Source organism: Perca flavescens, chromosome 18, assembly GCF_004354835.1.
Source record: "Perca flavescens isolate YP-PL-M2 chromosome 18, PFLA_1.0, whole genome shotgun sequence".
NCBI classification, from domain to species: domain Eukaryota; kingdom Metazoa; phylum Chordata; class Actinopteri; order Perciformes; family Percidae; genus Perca; species Perca flavescens.
The window spans coordinates 9,913,508-9,930,950 of NC_041348.1; the positions used below are offsets into that span (position 1 = coordinate 9,913,508).

Consider the following 17,443-nt stretch of genomic DNA (forward strand, 5'->3'; position numbering starts at 1 on the left):
GACTCTTTGCGGAGAAACTCAGATTTATCTCCGGTTCAGGCTGGTCCTCATCCTCAACACGTGTCTTTTTCAGTCACGGAAAATACTTTTCAATACTCATCTGGATTGAAGCAGCAAACATGCAGTGTAAGAGTAAAACACGACATAACATTATTTATAATACATTTATTTGAGTCACAGCTGCTACATGATAGCGTTTTGACCTCGACAACCCAACTGCATTTTACCGCAAACTTGCGACTAGTTAACTTTCCAAAGCAGGCGCAATCGCTCCAACGTCGCCTTACAGGCAGCTAACCCTAACTATAACCATTGCTGCGCTGCCTGGAAGGCGACGTTGGGGGCAAAAAAAAATTGTTATAACTGTTTTGAGTCACAATTAAGGTGGAAAATAAAAGTTTTGTGTTTAATGTATTTTTGTTGATGTTGAAATTAAAAACATGAGGTATCGGAATTGGCACCTTTTTCAGCCCGTGTGTGTGTGTGTGTGTGTGTGTCTGTGTCTGTGTGTGTACATACGTGTGTCTGTGTGTGTGTGTGTGTGTGTGTGTGTACGTACGTGTGTCTGTGTGTGTGCGTTCCTGTGTTTGGACTAAAAAATGTGGTACATGATCTTGGTAAGCAATTTGACAACATTCTAGTATATTTTAGTAGAGTTTCCTGTTTTCTCCTGCAGATGTTGAGCAGCTGTTGGTGGTTAAAGAAGAGGTTCCCCCTGAGCAGCAGGAGTGTAGCTCCAGTGTGGACCAGCAGGAGCCAAAGCCCCCCCCACACGTTAAAGAGGAACAGGAGGAACTGTGGAGCAGTCAGGAGGGAGAGCAGCTTCAAGGGCTGGAGGAGGCTGATATCACCAAGTTCCCATTCATTCCTGTCCCTGTGAAGAGTGAAGACGATGAAGAGGAAGGTAGGAACACCGTCGATGCCGTTATTTAGCCGCTAAACGGTCTGACGTGTGATAGTTAGGGCTGCTTGATTGTTTTAGAAAGATGTTGCAATTATTGGATTAAAAAAAAAAGAAAACCCTAAAACAAATCAACTGTCAAAAAAACAGACTTTACCTGCAAAACGTAACAGGCTAAATAATATATTTTTCTTGACTGCTCTGTTTTTGTGATCCGAGCCCAAATCACACATAACGTATGCAGACCGTTCGGAGCCAATGTGCCGTGATCTTTTCGGCGTCTCCCCTATTTTTTCCGCGAGACACAGAGAGCTGCATCTGTCAAGCCAGGCAGGTTACCACATACAAGAAGGCCACAGTCCAGCCGGATACTTTACAAAAATAAAACACATTTCAAACTAAAACACCCGGGTTTATGATAATTTGGGCTGTCTTGACTTCTCACAGCGAGACACACTATCAGGCACACGGAGACACACACACACACACTCACACACACACACACACACACACACACACACACACACACACACACACACACACACACACACACACACTATTGTGCTAAAACTGTCTCATAAGTATTTGCAACTTGTAAAACACAATTCAGAAATGAATGCAGAGTGATTTGTATCCGCAAATGCGTATCTGTGTCCGTGTGTCTAATTTGTAACTGTGTGTGTGTGTGTGTGTGTGTGTGTGTGTGTGTGTGTGACAGAAACCCTCCAAACCAAACTGCCAACATGCTCACTGTTATTCAGTCGTTTGATGTTGATCGGTAGTTTAATTGACCTTTTGGTGGAGCGGATGCACCGCAGAATGTATTTTATTTTATTATTATTTTAACTGTCTACACCTGCAGCGCCACTAGGAGTGTTGAAATGAATCATTGCATCGATGCATCGCGATGCGTTCTGCATGGATGCAGTGACAGACCATAATCGTTTATAGCCTACTGATGTTACTTGTTGATTTTACGCTCGCTAATTTTAGTTTTTCTTGCCTTTTGTCTGCTGTGTTCAGAACCAGCTACATTCAGGAAGTGTCTTTCTTTTTAAGAGCAGATACAATAAAAAGGGGAGTTCATATATATCTGACTGCTTTTAAAGAGAATTTTTTGGGGCTTTTCCCTTTATTACAGTGACAGTGGATAGACAGGAAAGGGGGAGAGAGATGGGGGATGACACGCAGCAAAGGGCAGCAGGTCGGATTCAAATCTGGGGCAAACGCTCTTACTGGGTGAGCTAGAGGCCACACTTTGACTGTTTTAATTGGTTGATTAAAACCATGTGTAGTAATATAAAATAATATGGAGGACGGATGCATTAGTGCTGGGCAGTATAACCAAAAATTTGTATCACAGTATTTGTTAACATTCTGGCTGTTTCACAGTATTTTCTTTCTTTTGCTTGACTAAAGACGTATAATGGATTATGCTACTGTCAGAACATAGAATATAACAACATAAAAACATTTCAATGTCATCATGTTTCCTTAAAGCTTTGATTACTAAAGGGTTTGCTTGGCTCCACAACATTAATAATGAGAATAATTCTGTTTAAGCCTCTCAGACTCAAGTGTGTGTGTGTGTGTGTGTTTGTTTGTTTGTTTGTTTGTGTTGTGTGTGTGTGTGTGTGTGTGTGTGTGTGTGTGTGTGTGTGTGTGTGTGTGTGTGTGTGTGTGTGTGTGTGTGTGTGTGTGTGTGTGTGTGTGTGTGTGTGTGTGTGTGTGTGTGTGTGTGAACAGTAAAAGAATCCACCCGCTCTACCAACTGAGCTAAACGGCCACAAGCTGACAGGTCTTTAAAGCATAACTATTGCCAAAATGCAACCTAGGGTCTTTTTGTGAATGTACCTGAGTCATACTTTTGTTTAAAAGCATATTTAGGACGGAAGCGCCACTTTTAAGATTTACTGTGTTTTCGTTTTTCGGTCAAATGGCCTTTTAAATGAGAGTACTAGGGGCACTTTTATTTTAGCCTCAAAATAGCTATTTTTAAAGCCCTAAGAAGGCTCGACACAACATGAAACTTTGCTCCAAGTATCACCAGGGACTCTAGACCTTAACTAAAGCATTGACAACATTGTTTGTGTACCCAGAGTTTACTAAAAAAGGTTTTGAACAACTCACCGTAGCTCTTGTTGTTTCCGGCCGCAGCCATTTCACACACTTCAAAAACAACCGTTTTCCGCTTGCAACATAACAGAGAGGAGAGTAAAGATGGAAAGCTTCTCAAGCTTAGTTCCATATAAATGCACGGATTATTTCTAGGGCTGTCAAACGATTAATTTGTTTATTGCGATTAATCGCTGAATTTCTATAGTTATAGCGATTAATCGCATGTTTTATCACATGATTCAAATTCTATTATTTTGCATTTCAGAACAGTTTTTAAGTACATATTAACAATGGAAAGCAATTTTTACCAGTGTATCTTGATTGGGAATCAAATTAATGCAAAGAAAGTTACTTTATGAACTTGACTTTAAGATTTGTATTAGGTTATTATTTATTTACTTTATTTAAGAAGAAAAGAGAAAAGAAGAAGGGTACTAAACAACAGTGAGGAACTTGTTTATTGTTAAGGCCATGGTATTTTACAATTACTGTGAATGCACCACGAGGCTACCTGTTTTAAGTGAACACACCTTCGGTGTTGTTTAATTCCAACAACAGCAGCTGCTGCGCAGCAGAGCAGACTGTTACGTCCCGGTGTTGGAATCCTCTACAGTGAAATACAGTCACACTTTACACTGTTTAACATTAGCTGTCAACATTTTAACCGTGTTTAATCCAGCTGCTAGCTAAAGCTAGGCTAACGTTACCTGCTATCAGGTGTAGTGTAAAGTCAGGCACCGTAATGAGGCACCATCATTTTCGTTCTTATTCGGTCTCGTTACTACCGTTTAGGTCGGCACGTTTCGGTACCCAATCCTACTTACCAGAGTCAATATAGTGTGCAGTAACTTCTAAATAATTTTGATTACTCACTGATGTCCAGTGATCACCGGTTGATGAGACAGTGTTTGCACTTTGCACTTTGGTTTCAATAACAGGTCGGCGAGTAGCACTCTCCAAAGTAGTGCTTTGCCTGAGCCCACTAGCGTCAACCTGAGTCATGGTAACTGTACTATGCTTAGCTCGTAGGTGGTAGCTCAAGCTTGACGTGCTTCGGTGATATTTTAATTCTGCTTTACACAATGCATATGGCTTTCGACTTGTCTACGAGCTGTCCGGGAGTTTTGGAAACTAAAAAGCGCAATTCAGAATTGTGTTGCTGCAGCAGGAGGATGTGTTAGGAGGAAGTATGGCAGCTTCATAATAAGTAAAGGTGCGGCAAAGGGTCAAAATAGTAGCCTGTTAGGCACGAGGTGAAGCCGAGTGAAGTGAAAATAAATTAATAAATGGCGGGATGCAATTAAAAAAAATTTACGCGTTATGCTTGGCCCTTAATCGCAACGCGATTAACGCGTTAATGCTGACAGCCCTAATTATTTCTTGTTTTGTCGTTATTGAAAAACAATATTGAACTTGTATTTGGAAAAGGAGCCTCATATGAAGTCCGTTCATTCGCATTCGGATATCGACTCGTTTTGACTGCCGAGGTGGTAGCGGCCGGAAACAACAAGAGCTACGGTGAGTTATTCAAAACCTTTCTTTTTAGTAAACTCTGGGTACACAAACAATGTTGTCAATGCTTTTTTAAGATCTACAGCCCCTGGTGATACTTCGTGCAAAGTTTAATGTTGTGACGAGCCTTGTTAGGGTTTTAAAAATAGCTACTTTGAGGCTAGCATAAAAGTGCCCCTAGCACTCCCATTCAAAAGGCCATTTGACCGAAAAACAAAAATACAATTTTAAAAAGTGGTGATTCCGTCCTAATTATGCTTTTAAACGAAAGTTCGACTCGGAGTACATTCACAAAAAGACCCTAGGTTGCATTTTGGCGAGGGTTACGCTTTAACGTTAGTACGGCTGAGTAACGTCATGAGGGAGAAGGGTACACAGCTGTTTACCTCTACAGCAGCGCTCTCTGCACCAATTTCACCAAATGAAAATTAACAGCAATATACCATTTAAACCTGTATAGTAGGGCGATTAATTGCATTTGATTGCATATATATATATATATTATATATATATATATATATATATATATATATATATATATATATATATATATATATGTATGTGTGTATATATATATATATATATATATGTGTGTATGTGTTTTTACTTATTTAACTGTCTACTGTGTAATTGTGTGTTGTTCATACTATACAATGATTTTTTTGTCTTTGTTGAATAATACAGAAGACAAAGAGCTTAAAAAAATAATCGAATATCGAATCGCAATCGCAATATTTGGGGAAAAAATCGCAATTAGATTATTTTTCAAAAATCGTTCAGCCCTACTGTATAGCGCCCAGCACTACGACGCATCTTGATATCGAATCGATTTGAATCCTGAGACCAGTGAAGATTCCTGCCCCTATGCACCACTTTTTTTTTTCTTTTTTTTTTACATTTTTGTCACTTTTTAAAATGTTTTTGTTTTGCTTTATAGACCAAACAACTAATCCATTCATCCAGAAAAATAATCCCCAGATAAATCCACATGTTGCTGTTTGACCCAAAGAGATCATACTGAAATCTTCCCAGCGTCTCTGTGTGTGTTTCCTGTTTCCTGCAGATGTTCAGCAGCTGTTGGTGTTTAACGAAGAAGTCGAGGGACCGGAGGAAACGGAAACCGCCAGCGACTCGAACACAGCTCCACATCTCCACCCCGAACCCGACAACAACAAGTCCAACTCTTGGGACGGCGACGGTGCGGCGTCTCCGTCGCTTTTAAACTCGCTGCGGATTCTCCGAGTCCCCACCGGCGATGCCAGACACAACGCCGGCAGGAAGAAGAAGACGTATCGCTGCTCCGAGTGTGGGAAAGTTTTCGGCCGCAGCCCGCATCTGAAGATCCACATGAGGACTCACACAGGAGAGAAACCCTTCAGCTGCCCCGTCTGTGCCAAGAGCTTCACGCAGAAGGTGAATCTGACGTACCACATGTCGGTGCACACGGGGGAGAAACGCTTCAGCTGCCGCATCTGCGGAGAGAGATTCACCTGGTACACGCAGCTCAAGAGTCACCGCTGCGCCTGCGAGCGTCCGAGTCGGAGGGACGAGACCGGAGAGGCAGAGAGCGGCGGGAGCAGAGAGGCGGAGGGCAGCGGCGAGAAGCCGTTCGTCTGCGGCCGGTGCGGGAAAACATTCAGCCGCAAAGACAACCTGAACATCCACACGAGGATCCACACGGGAGAGAGACCGTTCAGCTGCTCCGTCTGCGCCAAGAGCTTCAAACACGGAGGACACCTGACGCAGCACATGTCCGTCCACAGGAAGGAGAACCGCTTCGGCTGCCGCGCCTGCCGCCGGCGATTTACCTGGCGCTACCAGCTGCGGAGACACACCTGCGGCGGAGAATCCTCTCTGCGTGAAGACGAGGAAGAGGAAGCTCAGTCCTCACAGCTTCGCCAGAGACAAACTCAACACATGGAACAGATCTGTAGTACTCACCGTTCCAGTAAGTCAAGGATGTGCAGTATCTGGTTGGGTATTGGGGGCAATATTGTTAATGTGATGTTCAATACATAAGTAACAGACCACAGCAAGATTTAATGGGGAAATCTGTGCATTCATGAGGACTATGGTTAACTGCTCCTCAGATCTCTGCAGGGTAAATCCAGACAGCTAGCTAGACTGTCTGTCCAATCTGAGTTCTGTGTTGCACGACTAAAACATCTTTTGAACACACACGTTCCACCAAAACAAGTTCCTTCCCGAGACTATACAGCAGAGGCACCGTGGCTCCGTCTGGCACGTAGCACCGCCCAAGACGATTGTGATTGGTTTCTTTGTGAAAGAAATGCCAATAAATCCAGAGCACGTTTTTCTCCCATCCCGGACTGCTGTGTGGACTAGCCAGACCTTCCTCCGCAGCGCTGTGGAGGAAGGTCTGACAAAGCGAGACTAATTGAATGTTAACTGTAGTTGATGGCATTTGTATGAGATAAATGTAAGTTTATTGTGTGTTAATGTTATCTTGTCTTGAACAGAAGCTGATGGAGAGGACTGTGGAGGACCAGAACCAGCCAGGAACTCGCATCCACCATTACAACCAGAGACTGAAGACCACACTGGAGACTCTTCGGAGTTGAACATTAAGGTGGAACTCAGCGACGAGGACGGGACGGAAAGCAGAGGACCTCACTTAGGTTTGATCGTAAAAAAATAAAACCCAGAGAGAGAGAGCGAGAGAGAGAGTTCTGGGGAGGGGAGAGGAGGGGGGGGACACATAGTAAATATTCAAAACAAGTTTTGTGCAAGTATGTTTGAAATAAATATCTGTATGACTAGGACTTAAAGGAACACACCGACTTATTGGGACTTTAGCTTATCCACTGTATCCCCCAGAGTTAGATAAGTCCATACATACCCTTCTCATCTCTGTGCGTGTCGTAACTCTGTCTGATGCACCCAGCGCTAGCTTAGCTTAGCATAGACCCTGGAGGTAACCGGCTCCATCTAGCCTACCGCTCCCAATAAGTGACAAAATAACGCCAACATGTTCCTATTTACATGTTGTGATTTGTATAGTCCGAGCGTGTACAAATAACAAGGTTATATGAGACACAGCCATCTTCTAACCGTATACATACTGGGAACTATATTCTCCGAAGGCGAAGCACTGCTACTTGGGCAGAGTGATTTGCTCGCAGCACCTGAGGAGCCCCGTGGTGAGCATGGATGTATTAGGAGAACTGGATACAGCGTTCGTCGGGAAGCCCCGTTCATTCCAATGAGAGTCGCTTAAAAGTGCATAAAGCAATCAGGGAGCTCTGATCTTCCGCGTTGACTGGCCCATGACGTCACGAGGCACGCGCGCACCAGCAACAGTTTGTTTGTGTTGTCGTAGCAACATGCTCGTTCATGAGCTTCTCTCTCGTGTCTCTTACAAGTGGGGAACTCATGAACTCGCCGTCCAAGTTAAACATGTTTTAGTTGTTCCTGATCGTTTACATGCTTATCTAAATACACGATGAATGTATTTAGACAACCAGGGAGATGTAATCATTATGTCGTGCTACTAGCTAGCACTAGCTACTAAGGTTAGCCCGTAGTTTCGTGAACAGAGCTCAATCCACGGCTTCATCCCTGATCCATGTTACAAGCTTTACAGCATACAGCCTTGGGATGTATCGTAAGAGAGAACCGAGCCAATTTTTGTGTCTGTTTGTCCTGCATTTAGGCAGATAGATTCTGCGGCCAGACGGCAACAACGTAAAGTAGCTGTTCAGGGGGTGGCTTATATCAGCCAGGACTGACTGGGCATTCTTCAGGGTCTTTGTCTCATATAGAGATTTTAAGTCAGAGTATGGGATTAGTTTTGTGACTTTAATTCCAAGCAAAACTTCTCAAGTATCAAACAAAAAACACTAACTAAAGCAAAAAAATTGTCACCTCAAAGGTAAAACTTAAAACTTGCAAACAAAACATTTGTGTAGTTGTAAACTATTGGTCTTATATTTGTTTGATATTATGTCCTTTTGTTTACAGTTCCCTCTGCTTCTTTCTCAATGATCAGTCTTTTGCTCTCTCCATCACGTTTGCAGTCATGCTCCCAGCTTTTTCCTTTGCGCTCCCTGAGTTTTTGCTTGCGATTCTAACACAAATATCTTGCGTGGGCGGGTCTTACAGAGGTGCGTCCCCATTGGCTAATGAGTGTTAAGGGAAAGTTTGAGTGACAGCTCAGCCTCAGTGCAGTTAAAACTAACGTTAGAGACTCAGAGTCTGGTCTAGAGGACACACACACTCCACAGGGGATTCCTACAAGATTAATAAAGTGTAAGTATTATTAATATATATATTATCTGTGATCTACGTTGCAAGCATGGTTACTAGACATTTGTTGTTTCGTTGTGTTAAGTTACTAGCTAGCTAGCTAGCTAGTAAAGCTTTTTTAAGTTAGCATTTAACGTTAGCTATACTGCTAACGTTATCTAAAACTTGTAGCCACCGGCTACCTTACTGAGCTAATAATTTACCATGGGAATCATGTATTCTTCGTGAGGCCTTACTCAATGGAGCTGTATTAATTATTGTCTTCTCTCTGTAGAGACCTGCAGGACCCGAGCAGAGCTACGATGCTCTCCCAGGTAACCTTAGGTTAGTAACGTATCTATATTATGGTCTATTAGGAAAAATTATTATCCAGCTAACTACTAATTGTTGTGGTTGCTATTGGCCTGATAATACACAATGCTAGGGTATTGGTTAAGTTGTACAATGTAGAAGCTGTGAATATAATGTATTATATCTAGAGGTTGACACATACTGTACAGTACAAATGCAGTGTTAGCACTGCTTAACTGGTTCATCTTTATAGTTTTGTGCTCATCTGTACTTTCCTAGTTATGACTGGCTATCCTAACTCTAATTACATGTCTTCTGTTGCATTTGCAAGCAGGTCAGCATAAGGAAAATGTTCATAGTGTTTTTAAAGCCTACACATTTGCTAATGGCTACTTAAAAGCAAGTTATTTTAATTGTAAATCACATAACCTTGGAAGCCTCAGTTATCAGTAAGAACTTTGTTACCATTTGATTTGTGTAAGAAACTTTGTTATAATTTTCTATCACAGCTCACATCAGGCAGCAGGCAGACCAACCAGGAGGATGTGGGAGCAGTAGAGGGAGAGGATCCTTCGGTTTTTCTGTGGAGGAAACACTGTGTGCGAAGGCTTCAAACAGCCAGGGTGTAGACCAATAGCGTATGTATTGATCATATTTTGCTCAGATACTCAATTAACACTTACAATAACCTTTTTCTTAAGTTTTCATTGGTGTACTTATAGTTTCTTAGGCCATTTTATGTCAATATATCCTACTACAGTATACTGTCCTGTAATTTAATTTGTGTTTACATTGTCTTACTGTAATTATATTTTAAAATGCACATAATATATTAAAACATTTTTTTACATTCACCCTTGTCTGTTTGGTTCATTATATAAAACGGGAAATAAGGTTGAGACTATTATAATGCTTTATTTTTAGTCCAATATAAAACTTCACATACATAATGGACATTTGAACATATTTTGCTGGGGCCCCGGTGGTAGAAGAAGCTGGAACTCAGTGTCAGTCATTATTTGCAGTACATCACAGGTCAGGGTCAGTTTTTCATCACCAACAATACACAAACATACTGAGTAATTGGGTTATGTATATATTTCACATTCATTCAGTTTCACCTAAGGCAAGCTGTATTTCTCCGCTGACTTGTGTCTGCAACAACAGGTCTGAGGGTGGTGCAGGAATATCACACACAACTCCTGGACGCCTGGGATCATGTGGTCTCCTGAGCTCACTGATGTCCCACCGCTCCAGTCTGGACGACAGCCTTTTCTGCAGGACAGTTCTCTGAAGGGCTGGGATGTGGCTGTAGTCCTTCACTTCCTTGACTTCTTATTGTAAAGCTTGAAGTACCTTATTGGATGATAAAAAGTGTTTGAAATTAGCTCAATAATAAATAATTGTAATAAAGCCTGCACTCTAGAAACATTTTTCTAGCTTTCCTGAACACTACTGGAACACTTATTTCTGGAATATTATTGATCACACTTTCTAGATTCCTACCTCCACATTGACTACATGTGTAAAGTAAGATATGGCCAGCCACCAGGACACATGCACATCACATCAAACCATAAGGATCACTAAGCAAAGTATTAAAGTACAGTTTAGACAGTAGTAACACTATGCATTAATTCTAAATATTGTTGACATTTACAGCGCTAGAAAATACGCCATCTTAAGGTAGTGCAAAGAAAGAAGAAACAGTGTGTACAGATGGAACATTATCTAATGTATGTGTCGACCTCCTAGATGTAATACATTATATTCACAGCTTCTACATTGTACAACTTAACCAATACCCTAGCATTGTGTATTATCAGGCCAATAGCAACCACAACAATTAGTAGTTAGCTGGATAATAATTTTTCCTAATAGACCATAATATAGATACGTTACTAACCTAAGGTTACCTGAGAGAGCATCGTAGCTCTGCTCGGGTCCTGCAGGTCTCTACAGAGAGAAGACAATAATTAATACAGCTCCATTGAGTAAGGCCTCACGAAGAATACATGATTCCCATGGTAAATTATTAGCTCAGTAAGGTAGCTGGTGGCTACAAGTTTTAGATAACGTTAGCAGTATAGCTAACGTTAAATGCTAACTTAAAAAAGCTTTACTAGCTAGCTGGCTAGTGTTAGGTTTAAAAAAGTTAAAGCCAGGCTATGTTTGGAAAACAATGTTTAATGGGGCCTGCAGCTAAATTTAATCAAGTAACTACACTAATCAGCATTTGACTGCCTCACCCAAAACCTAGCTTCTAAAGAATTAATCAGGTCATGTCTGACAATTATTATATGAAGAAGACTCATTAGCCCCACAGGAAAGGTAACTATTGTTTCTGCTTTTGGGGAGCCACTCCCTGCAGGGCCAGAAGTGATTAGAATAAAGGAAATGCAAACTCTGTAAACTTGAACAGAATCGGCACTACCATGTGAAACGACCTTTGTCTGTGACCTGGAGGAAACCTGAAATCAGAGGTGTGTCTTTAACCTGGGACAGTTTCCATTCAGCGAAACACCCACAATTCCAAGGGATATAATTCTGATCCTGAGAAAGATTCGGGACTACAGCCTGTGACCCCGCAAAGTAAGCAGTTGGAGTCCGCTGTTTACAGTGTATTTGTTTGTCAGGTCACATGACTGTTCTTCTGTAACTCCACAAGGAGATACATGGATTCAGTCCGCTGTTTACAGTGTATTTGTTTTGTCATGTCGCATGGCTGCTAACTGTGACCCGACAGGGGAAGCATGTTTTGCAGTCTGCTGCTGGCAGTGTTTTATGTTTTATGTTTGATTGTGTTTTGTCTTGTCGTTTTCATGCAGTTTCATTAAAATTTTTGCTTAACTTTCAATTCGACCCCAGCCTCTCCTCCTTCCTCCAGAAATCAGAACGAACACGTCTTTTAGATATTTCTTAACACTAGTAACTTAACACAACGAAACAACAAATGTCTAGTAACCATGCTTGCAACGTAGATCACAGATAATATAGATATGATCAATACTTACACTTTATTAATCTTGTAGGAATCCCCTGTGGAGTGGCTTGTGTGTCCTCCAGACCAGACTCTGAGTCTCTAACGTTAGTTTACCTGCACTGAGGCTGAGCTGTCACTCAAACTTTCCCTTAACACTCATTAGCCAATGGGGACGCACCTCTGTAAGACCCGCCCACGCGAGATATTTGTGTCAGAATCGCAAGCAAAAACTCAGGGAGCGCAAAGGAGAAAGCTGGGAGCATGACTGCAAACGTGATGGAGAGAGCAAAAGACTGATCATTGAGAAAGAAGCAGAGGGAACTGTAAACAAAAGGACATAATATCAAACAAATATAAGACCGATAGTTTACAACTACACAAATGTTTTGTTTGCAAGTTTTAAGTTTTACCTTTGAGGTGACAATTGTTTTGCTTGAGTTAGTGTTTTTTGTTTGATACTTGAGACGTTTTGCTTGGAATTAAAGTCACAAAACTAATCCCATAGTTTACACTTTAGTTATGTATTGCAGCCTGTTTTTGTTTTTAAGAGTGAGGGACCCAAACCAGCGCACAAAGGCAAAAGAAAGATTAGGTTCAATAAAACAACAATAAAACATCCTCATAAAGGTCTTATCAACATTAAAATCGCGACGTTTACGATAAAAAAAACATGCGTTGGTGTCAGATGTCAGTCTGGGGGGCTGTCGGCCTTCATTTTGGCCGACCTGACATGTTCAGTCGGAGGCAGGGCAGTCGGGACTCACCCGGAAATGGCGAGCGGAATGAGCGTGACTAGAGTCTCTCAAAATCTGACAAAAATCTTTTAAACTGACCTTTGTTGAGCTGAAATGAAGACAGATTCAGCAACTGCGTGGCCTATTTCTCACTTAAAATGTTTTCAGAAACATGTTTCAGTGAACTATTTTAGTACAATATGAGATCGTATTCTGAATGAGCCGCCATGACAGTCTGGCTTTGAATTTCCGGAGAAAACAAACCCATGTGACGCGTTCGTCCAATCAGCAGCGGTTGTCATTACATTGTTCATTACAGCAACAATACAGAGTAGCACCGCCTGCTGCTATTGACACGCATTACGTTTCTCAAGTCGGTGTCGCCTCAGTGTGTCCCGAGGCAGTTTTTTGGACCTCGGGGACCCGACTGATCATCTCGTCTGGCTGGTGTGGAGCGTGAAAAACCGAAATTTTTATAAACCGTCAATTTAAAACTGTAACACAAAATAAGTGCTAACTAAAACTTTATTTGGTAAAAATAAATAAATAAATAAACATGAATAAACATTAAGACTTAAAGTTACAAAAGAAGGCAGGGAACTTAAATGCAGCGACATCGCTGAGCGTTAGAGCTGTTACGGTTCGATTCAGGATGTTTGTAACAGAATGAGCTTCAGACAAATCAGTGAATAATCTTTATGTTTTATAAACTGTGTAAAACAGCACATATGTCCTTATATTAAAAGTGACACTGAAACTGCAACAAAAGTTAGATTTCCTTAAATTATTAGGACTTTTTTTAACGACTTTTCTCCTGAAATATTACGACTTCCTAGATTTTTATAGATTTCGCCCTAGGACTTTTTTTATTTTTTATCTTAGCCAGTTGAAACCTTTACACATTTATATCCATGTTTAACCCATTCACCATGCAGTGTTACATCCCTGTGTGTGTCAGGCACGGCGTTATGGGTGGGCCTGACGGGCCTAGGCCTACCCACTTTTCAACAGGCCCACCCAAAACATTTCCTCAAAAAACATTAATTAATTAATATATTATAATTTGGTGAAGAATTATTAAAAATCGGCAAATTATCTCATAATTTGTGCTAAAATTGTCTAAATGTTTAGTTTTCAAAAACAATAAAAAAAAAACTGGTCATGTCTATTTTTATGTTTCTGCGCAAGTTCAGCAGACAGTGAGGTTCGGATCGGATGTAGCTTGTCGGTATGCTAGGCTAGCTCCCAGTGATCTGAGAGTGTGAAAATCATTTCCAGTAAAGGACAAGGTTGCAACAGTCGTTGTTTAGGTACCTTAAACGTGCACAAACGGTCTCAGAGTCATCGCTGCAACCGGGAGATGAAGGAGAGCTGAGTTCCACAACGCCTAGCACATCTTTGTCTCGGCCACCGCAGGATGCTAACGCAGCTAGCGCGGCTAGCGCGGTTAGCGCGACCAGCGCCGGTGCTATAGCCTTTGCCTCTGCCTCGCGAGTGGATGATATAGCCCCTGTGGATATAGCCCTGTGGATCGGTCTTCCGTGGATGAGCCCGCAACTCAACCAGTGCTAAAGTATCCGGTCACTTCTTCTGCTGAGTTTAATTGTGTAGGACCACCAGAGTGGTATTATTATTATTGTATTATTGTATTATGTCGTTATATGAGTTATATGGATTAAAATACTCAATTCATAATCCTCTACAGAAGCTGCAGGCGCAGATCTATTTCTATAACAGCTTGTTACTGTTGTCAAGTGGTTTTTCCCTCATGGTTTTCTCTTGTTATGGCCAATAATGCTTTAGGGCTATTAATGCGATTTATTTATTTTTGTTAAACATGTTTTTAACATGAATCATCACACTAATGTAAGGAAATAACTTGAGTCTTGTTTTACATGACAGATGACGTTGTCAATGAACACGTTCTGTGGCCGAGTATTGATTGAAACTGTCTGGCAGTGTTGATCTGTATATTGTTGAAAACTTAAAACAGTTGAAAAGAATTGTGAAATATTATGTTATAAGAGCAGAACTAAACTATGTTTTGGGGAAATATTAGATTCCTGACCACTTTTACAGTCTATAGGCCTTAGGTAAGGAGAGATGCGCTATAGCACAGCCAGGTATGGTGCGTAATGGAGAGTCCAAAGCGCTCTTATTTTGGGCAGAACCAAGGAGAGCGATCGCGGATAGGTCCGTCCTTTGCACCGAAACTTTTTACAATGCAACAACATATAAATAGCATCAAGCTATTACAATCTTTATTATGTAAGCACATATAATATATATAATATAACAGTATATTAGCCAGCCATTTTTATTAGGTTAAACAGGGATTTGATAACGTTTTTAATTTAAGGCCCACCCACAATTAGTCTGGCCCATCCAAAACTGGAATCCTGGCGCTGTGTGTGTGTGTGTGTGTGTGTGTGTGTGTGTGTGTGTGTGTGTGTGTGTGTGTGTGTGTGTGTGTGTGTGTGTGTGTGTGTGTGCGTGCGCGCGCTTGCGTGTGCGTGTGCGTGCGTGTTAGGCCTGCACGATTCGGGGAAAAATATGAATCACAATTTTTTTTAGCTTAGAATTGATATCCCGATTCTCTGCCACGTTATTTTTATTTTTTTTTTCCACAAAGTGTAATGTTTATTGCACACGTGAACCATGATAAAACAAAATAAGTTGGCAGTACCAAGCAGATAAGAAATGTTTAGCACCTATAGCACATTTGCGCATCACCACAAGCCTGTAAACATAGAGGCTTCATTGAATAAAGAAAATAAAATACACACTGGCCATTTAAGTACAGCAGGCTACCAAAAATAGTGACATATAACACATTGAACTAAATGTGGCCCTGATACCAGCTCTATCTGAACTCCTTGAACATGTCTTTAAATAATTAAAACATGTCAATGTCAGATGCTTTCAATAAATGAACTGACGAAAAAACTAAACGTGAACAGGGGTGAATCAAGATCGCGATTTTATAACGATTTATTGTGCATGCTGTGTGTCTGTGTCTGTGTGTGTATGTTACATCTCTACTGAGCCCAGTTTTTCCTTCTTCAGGTTCCAACGACGACGCAGGAAGCACCGGCGGCCGGAAGTCGTTCCGCTGCTCCGACTGCGGGAAGACGTTCGGCCGAAAGGAACATCTGCAAACCCACGCTCGGATCCACACGGGCGAGCGCCCGTTTGGCTGCCCCGTCTGCGGCAAAACCTTCGGCTGCAAGCGCTCGCTGCTGGGTCACATGACCAGCCACACGGGGGACAAGCCCTTCGGCTGCTCGCAGTGCGGGAAACGCTTCGGCCGCTTGGTGAACCTGAAGACGCACCAGAGGCTGCACACGGGCGAGCGGCCGTTTAGCTGCCCGTTCTGCGGGAAAGGCTTCACGCAGAAGGTTCACATGACTCAGCACACGGCCGTGCACACGGGCCAGAAACAGTTCTGCTGCAGCGTCTGCGGCAAACAGTTCACCTGGCTGTCCGGGTTCAGGCGACACAAGTGCGGCGGCGAGGCGGAGAGCCAGACGGAGGCGAACTCGGAGGAGAACTCGGAGGCGGAGCCGGGCGACAAAAAACGCTTCCGCTGCCGGCAGTGCGGCGGCAAATTCAACCACAAACACAACTTGAAGGCGCACATGAGAATCCACACGGGGGAGAAGCCGTTCGGCTGCTCCGTCTGTGCCAAGGGCTTCGCGGCGAGCGGCGCTCTGAAGAAACACCTGCGGACGCATTCGGGGGAGAAGCCGTTCGGCTGCGCGGTGTGCGGCGCACGCTTCACTCAGGGCGGGAACCTGAAGCGGCACATGGCCCAGCACGCCGGGGACACGCGGCCCAAACCGTTCGGCTGCACCGTCTGCGGTAAAAAGTTCACACAAGTGTCGAACATGAAGCGGCACACGGCGCAGCACGCCGCCGCGCAAACAGGAAGCGAAGTCACTGAGCAGTTCAGCTCTTACCCAGGAAGAAACAAGCTGTAATGTAACCCTACAGGACAAATGTTCAGCGTCATTCAGCGTCCGCTAAAAGTTCAGTTTTCGCCGCTGACAGACTCAGATTATTATTCTAAGTGTCTGACAACATTATGGAAAGGATCCCTACAGAGCTGGAGCTTTTAGTTAAAGAGTAAGATCCTTTTAGTTTAACCTGAACCAGCCCCGAAAGACACCGTCACCAAACTCCACCAGACTCCATGTAAATAATCAGGACTTTTATCGTCGTAAAACACACTTCATTCAAAGTGGACAGAAACTAAATAAAATGACCAAAAGCCGTCTTGGTTCGTCTTTCCACTGTTCCAACAATCACCACTCTGGTTTGGTTGAAATAAACCATTAATTCATCCATTTACATGTGGAAATATGCTGGCTCTACACACGCTAAAAGTCCTGATTATTTACATGGAGTCTGGTGGGGCTGTCTGGCGGCGATTTCGGGGCAGTTTCATGTTACTTGAACATCCGTGAGGTCTCTCAGTTAGTTGGAACACTAAAATGTTTTCTCTTTCACAGTTTCTTCTCTGATTACGGTTGTCCGATTTGTATAAAAACAAAGTTATCGTTTGATTGTAATTAATGAAATTACGTTCTGAATCATTTGACTTTTTTAAAACTGACAGAAGAATATGACAGGCATCCA

General features: G+C 42.4%; 1 protein-coding gene across 1 annotated transcript; it reads left to right on the forward strand.

Moving 5' to 3' along the window:
* Positions 1–867: 867 nt before the first annotated feature.
* Positions 868–17,033, forward strand: LOC114572825 (zinc finger protein 2 homolog; the record flags this gene model as incomplete). The annotated part of the gene is made up of 4 exons (XM_028604607.1): positions 868–904; positions 5,595–6,479; positions 7,012–7,170; positions 15,872–17,033. Coding segments are annotated over 4 exons (1,995 nt in total), but the record flags the coding sequence as incomplete, so codon positions are not given.
* Positions 17,034–17,443: the final 410 nt, after the last annotated feature.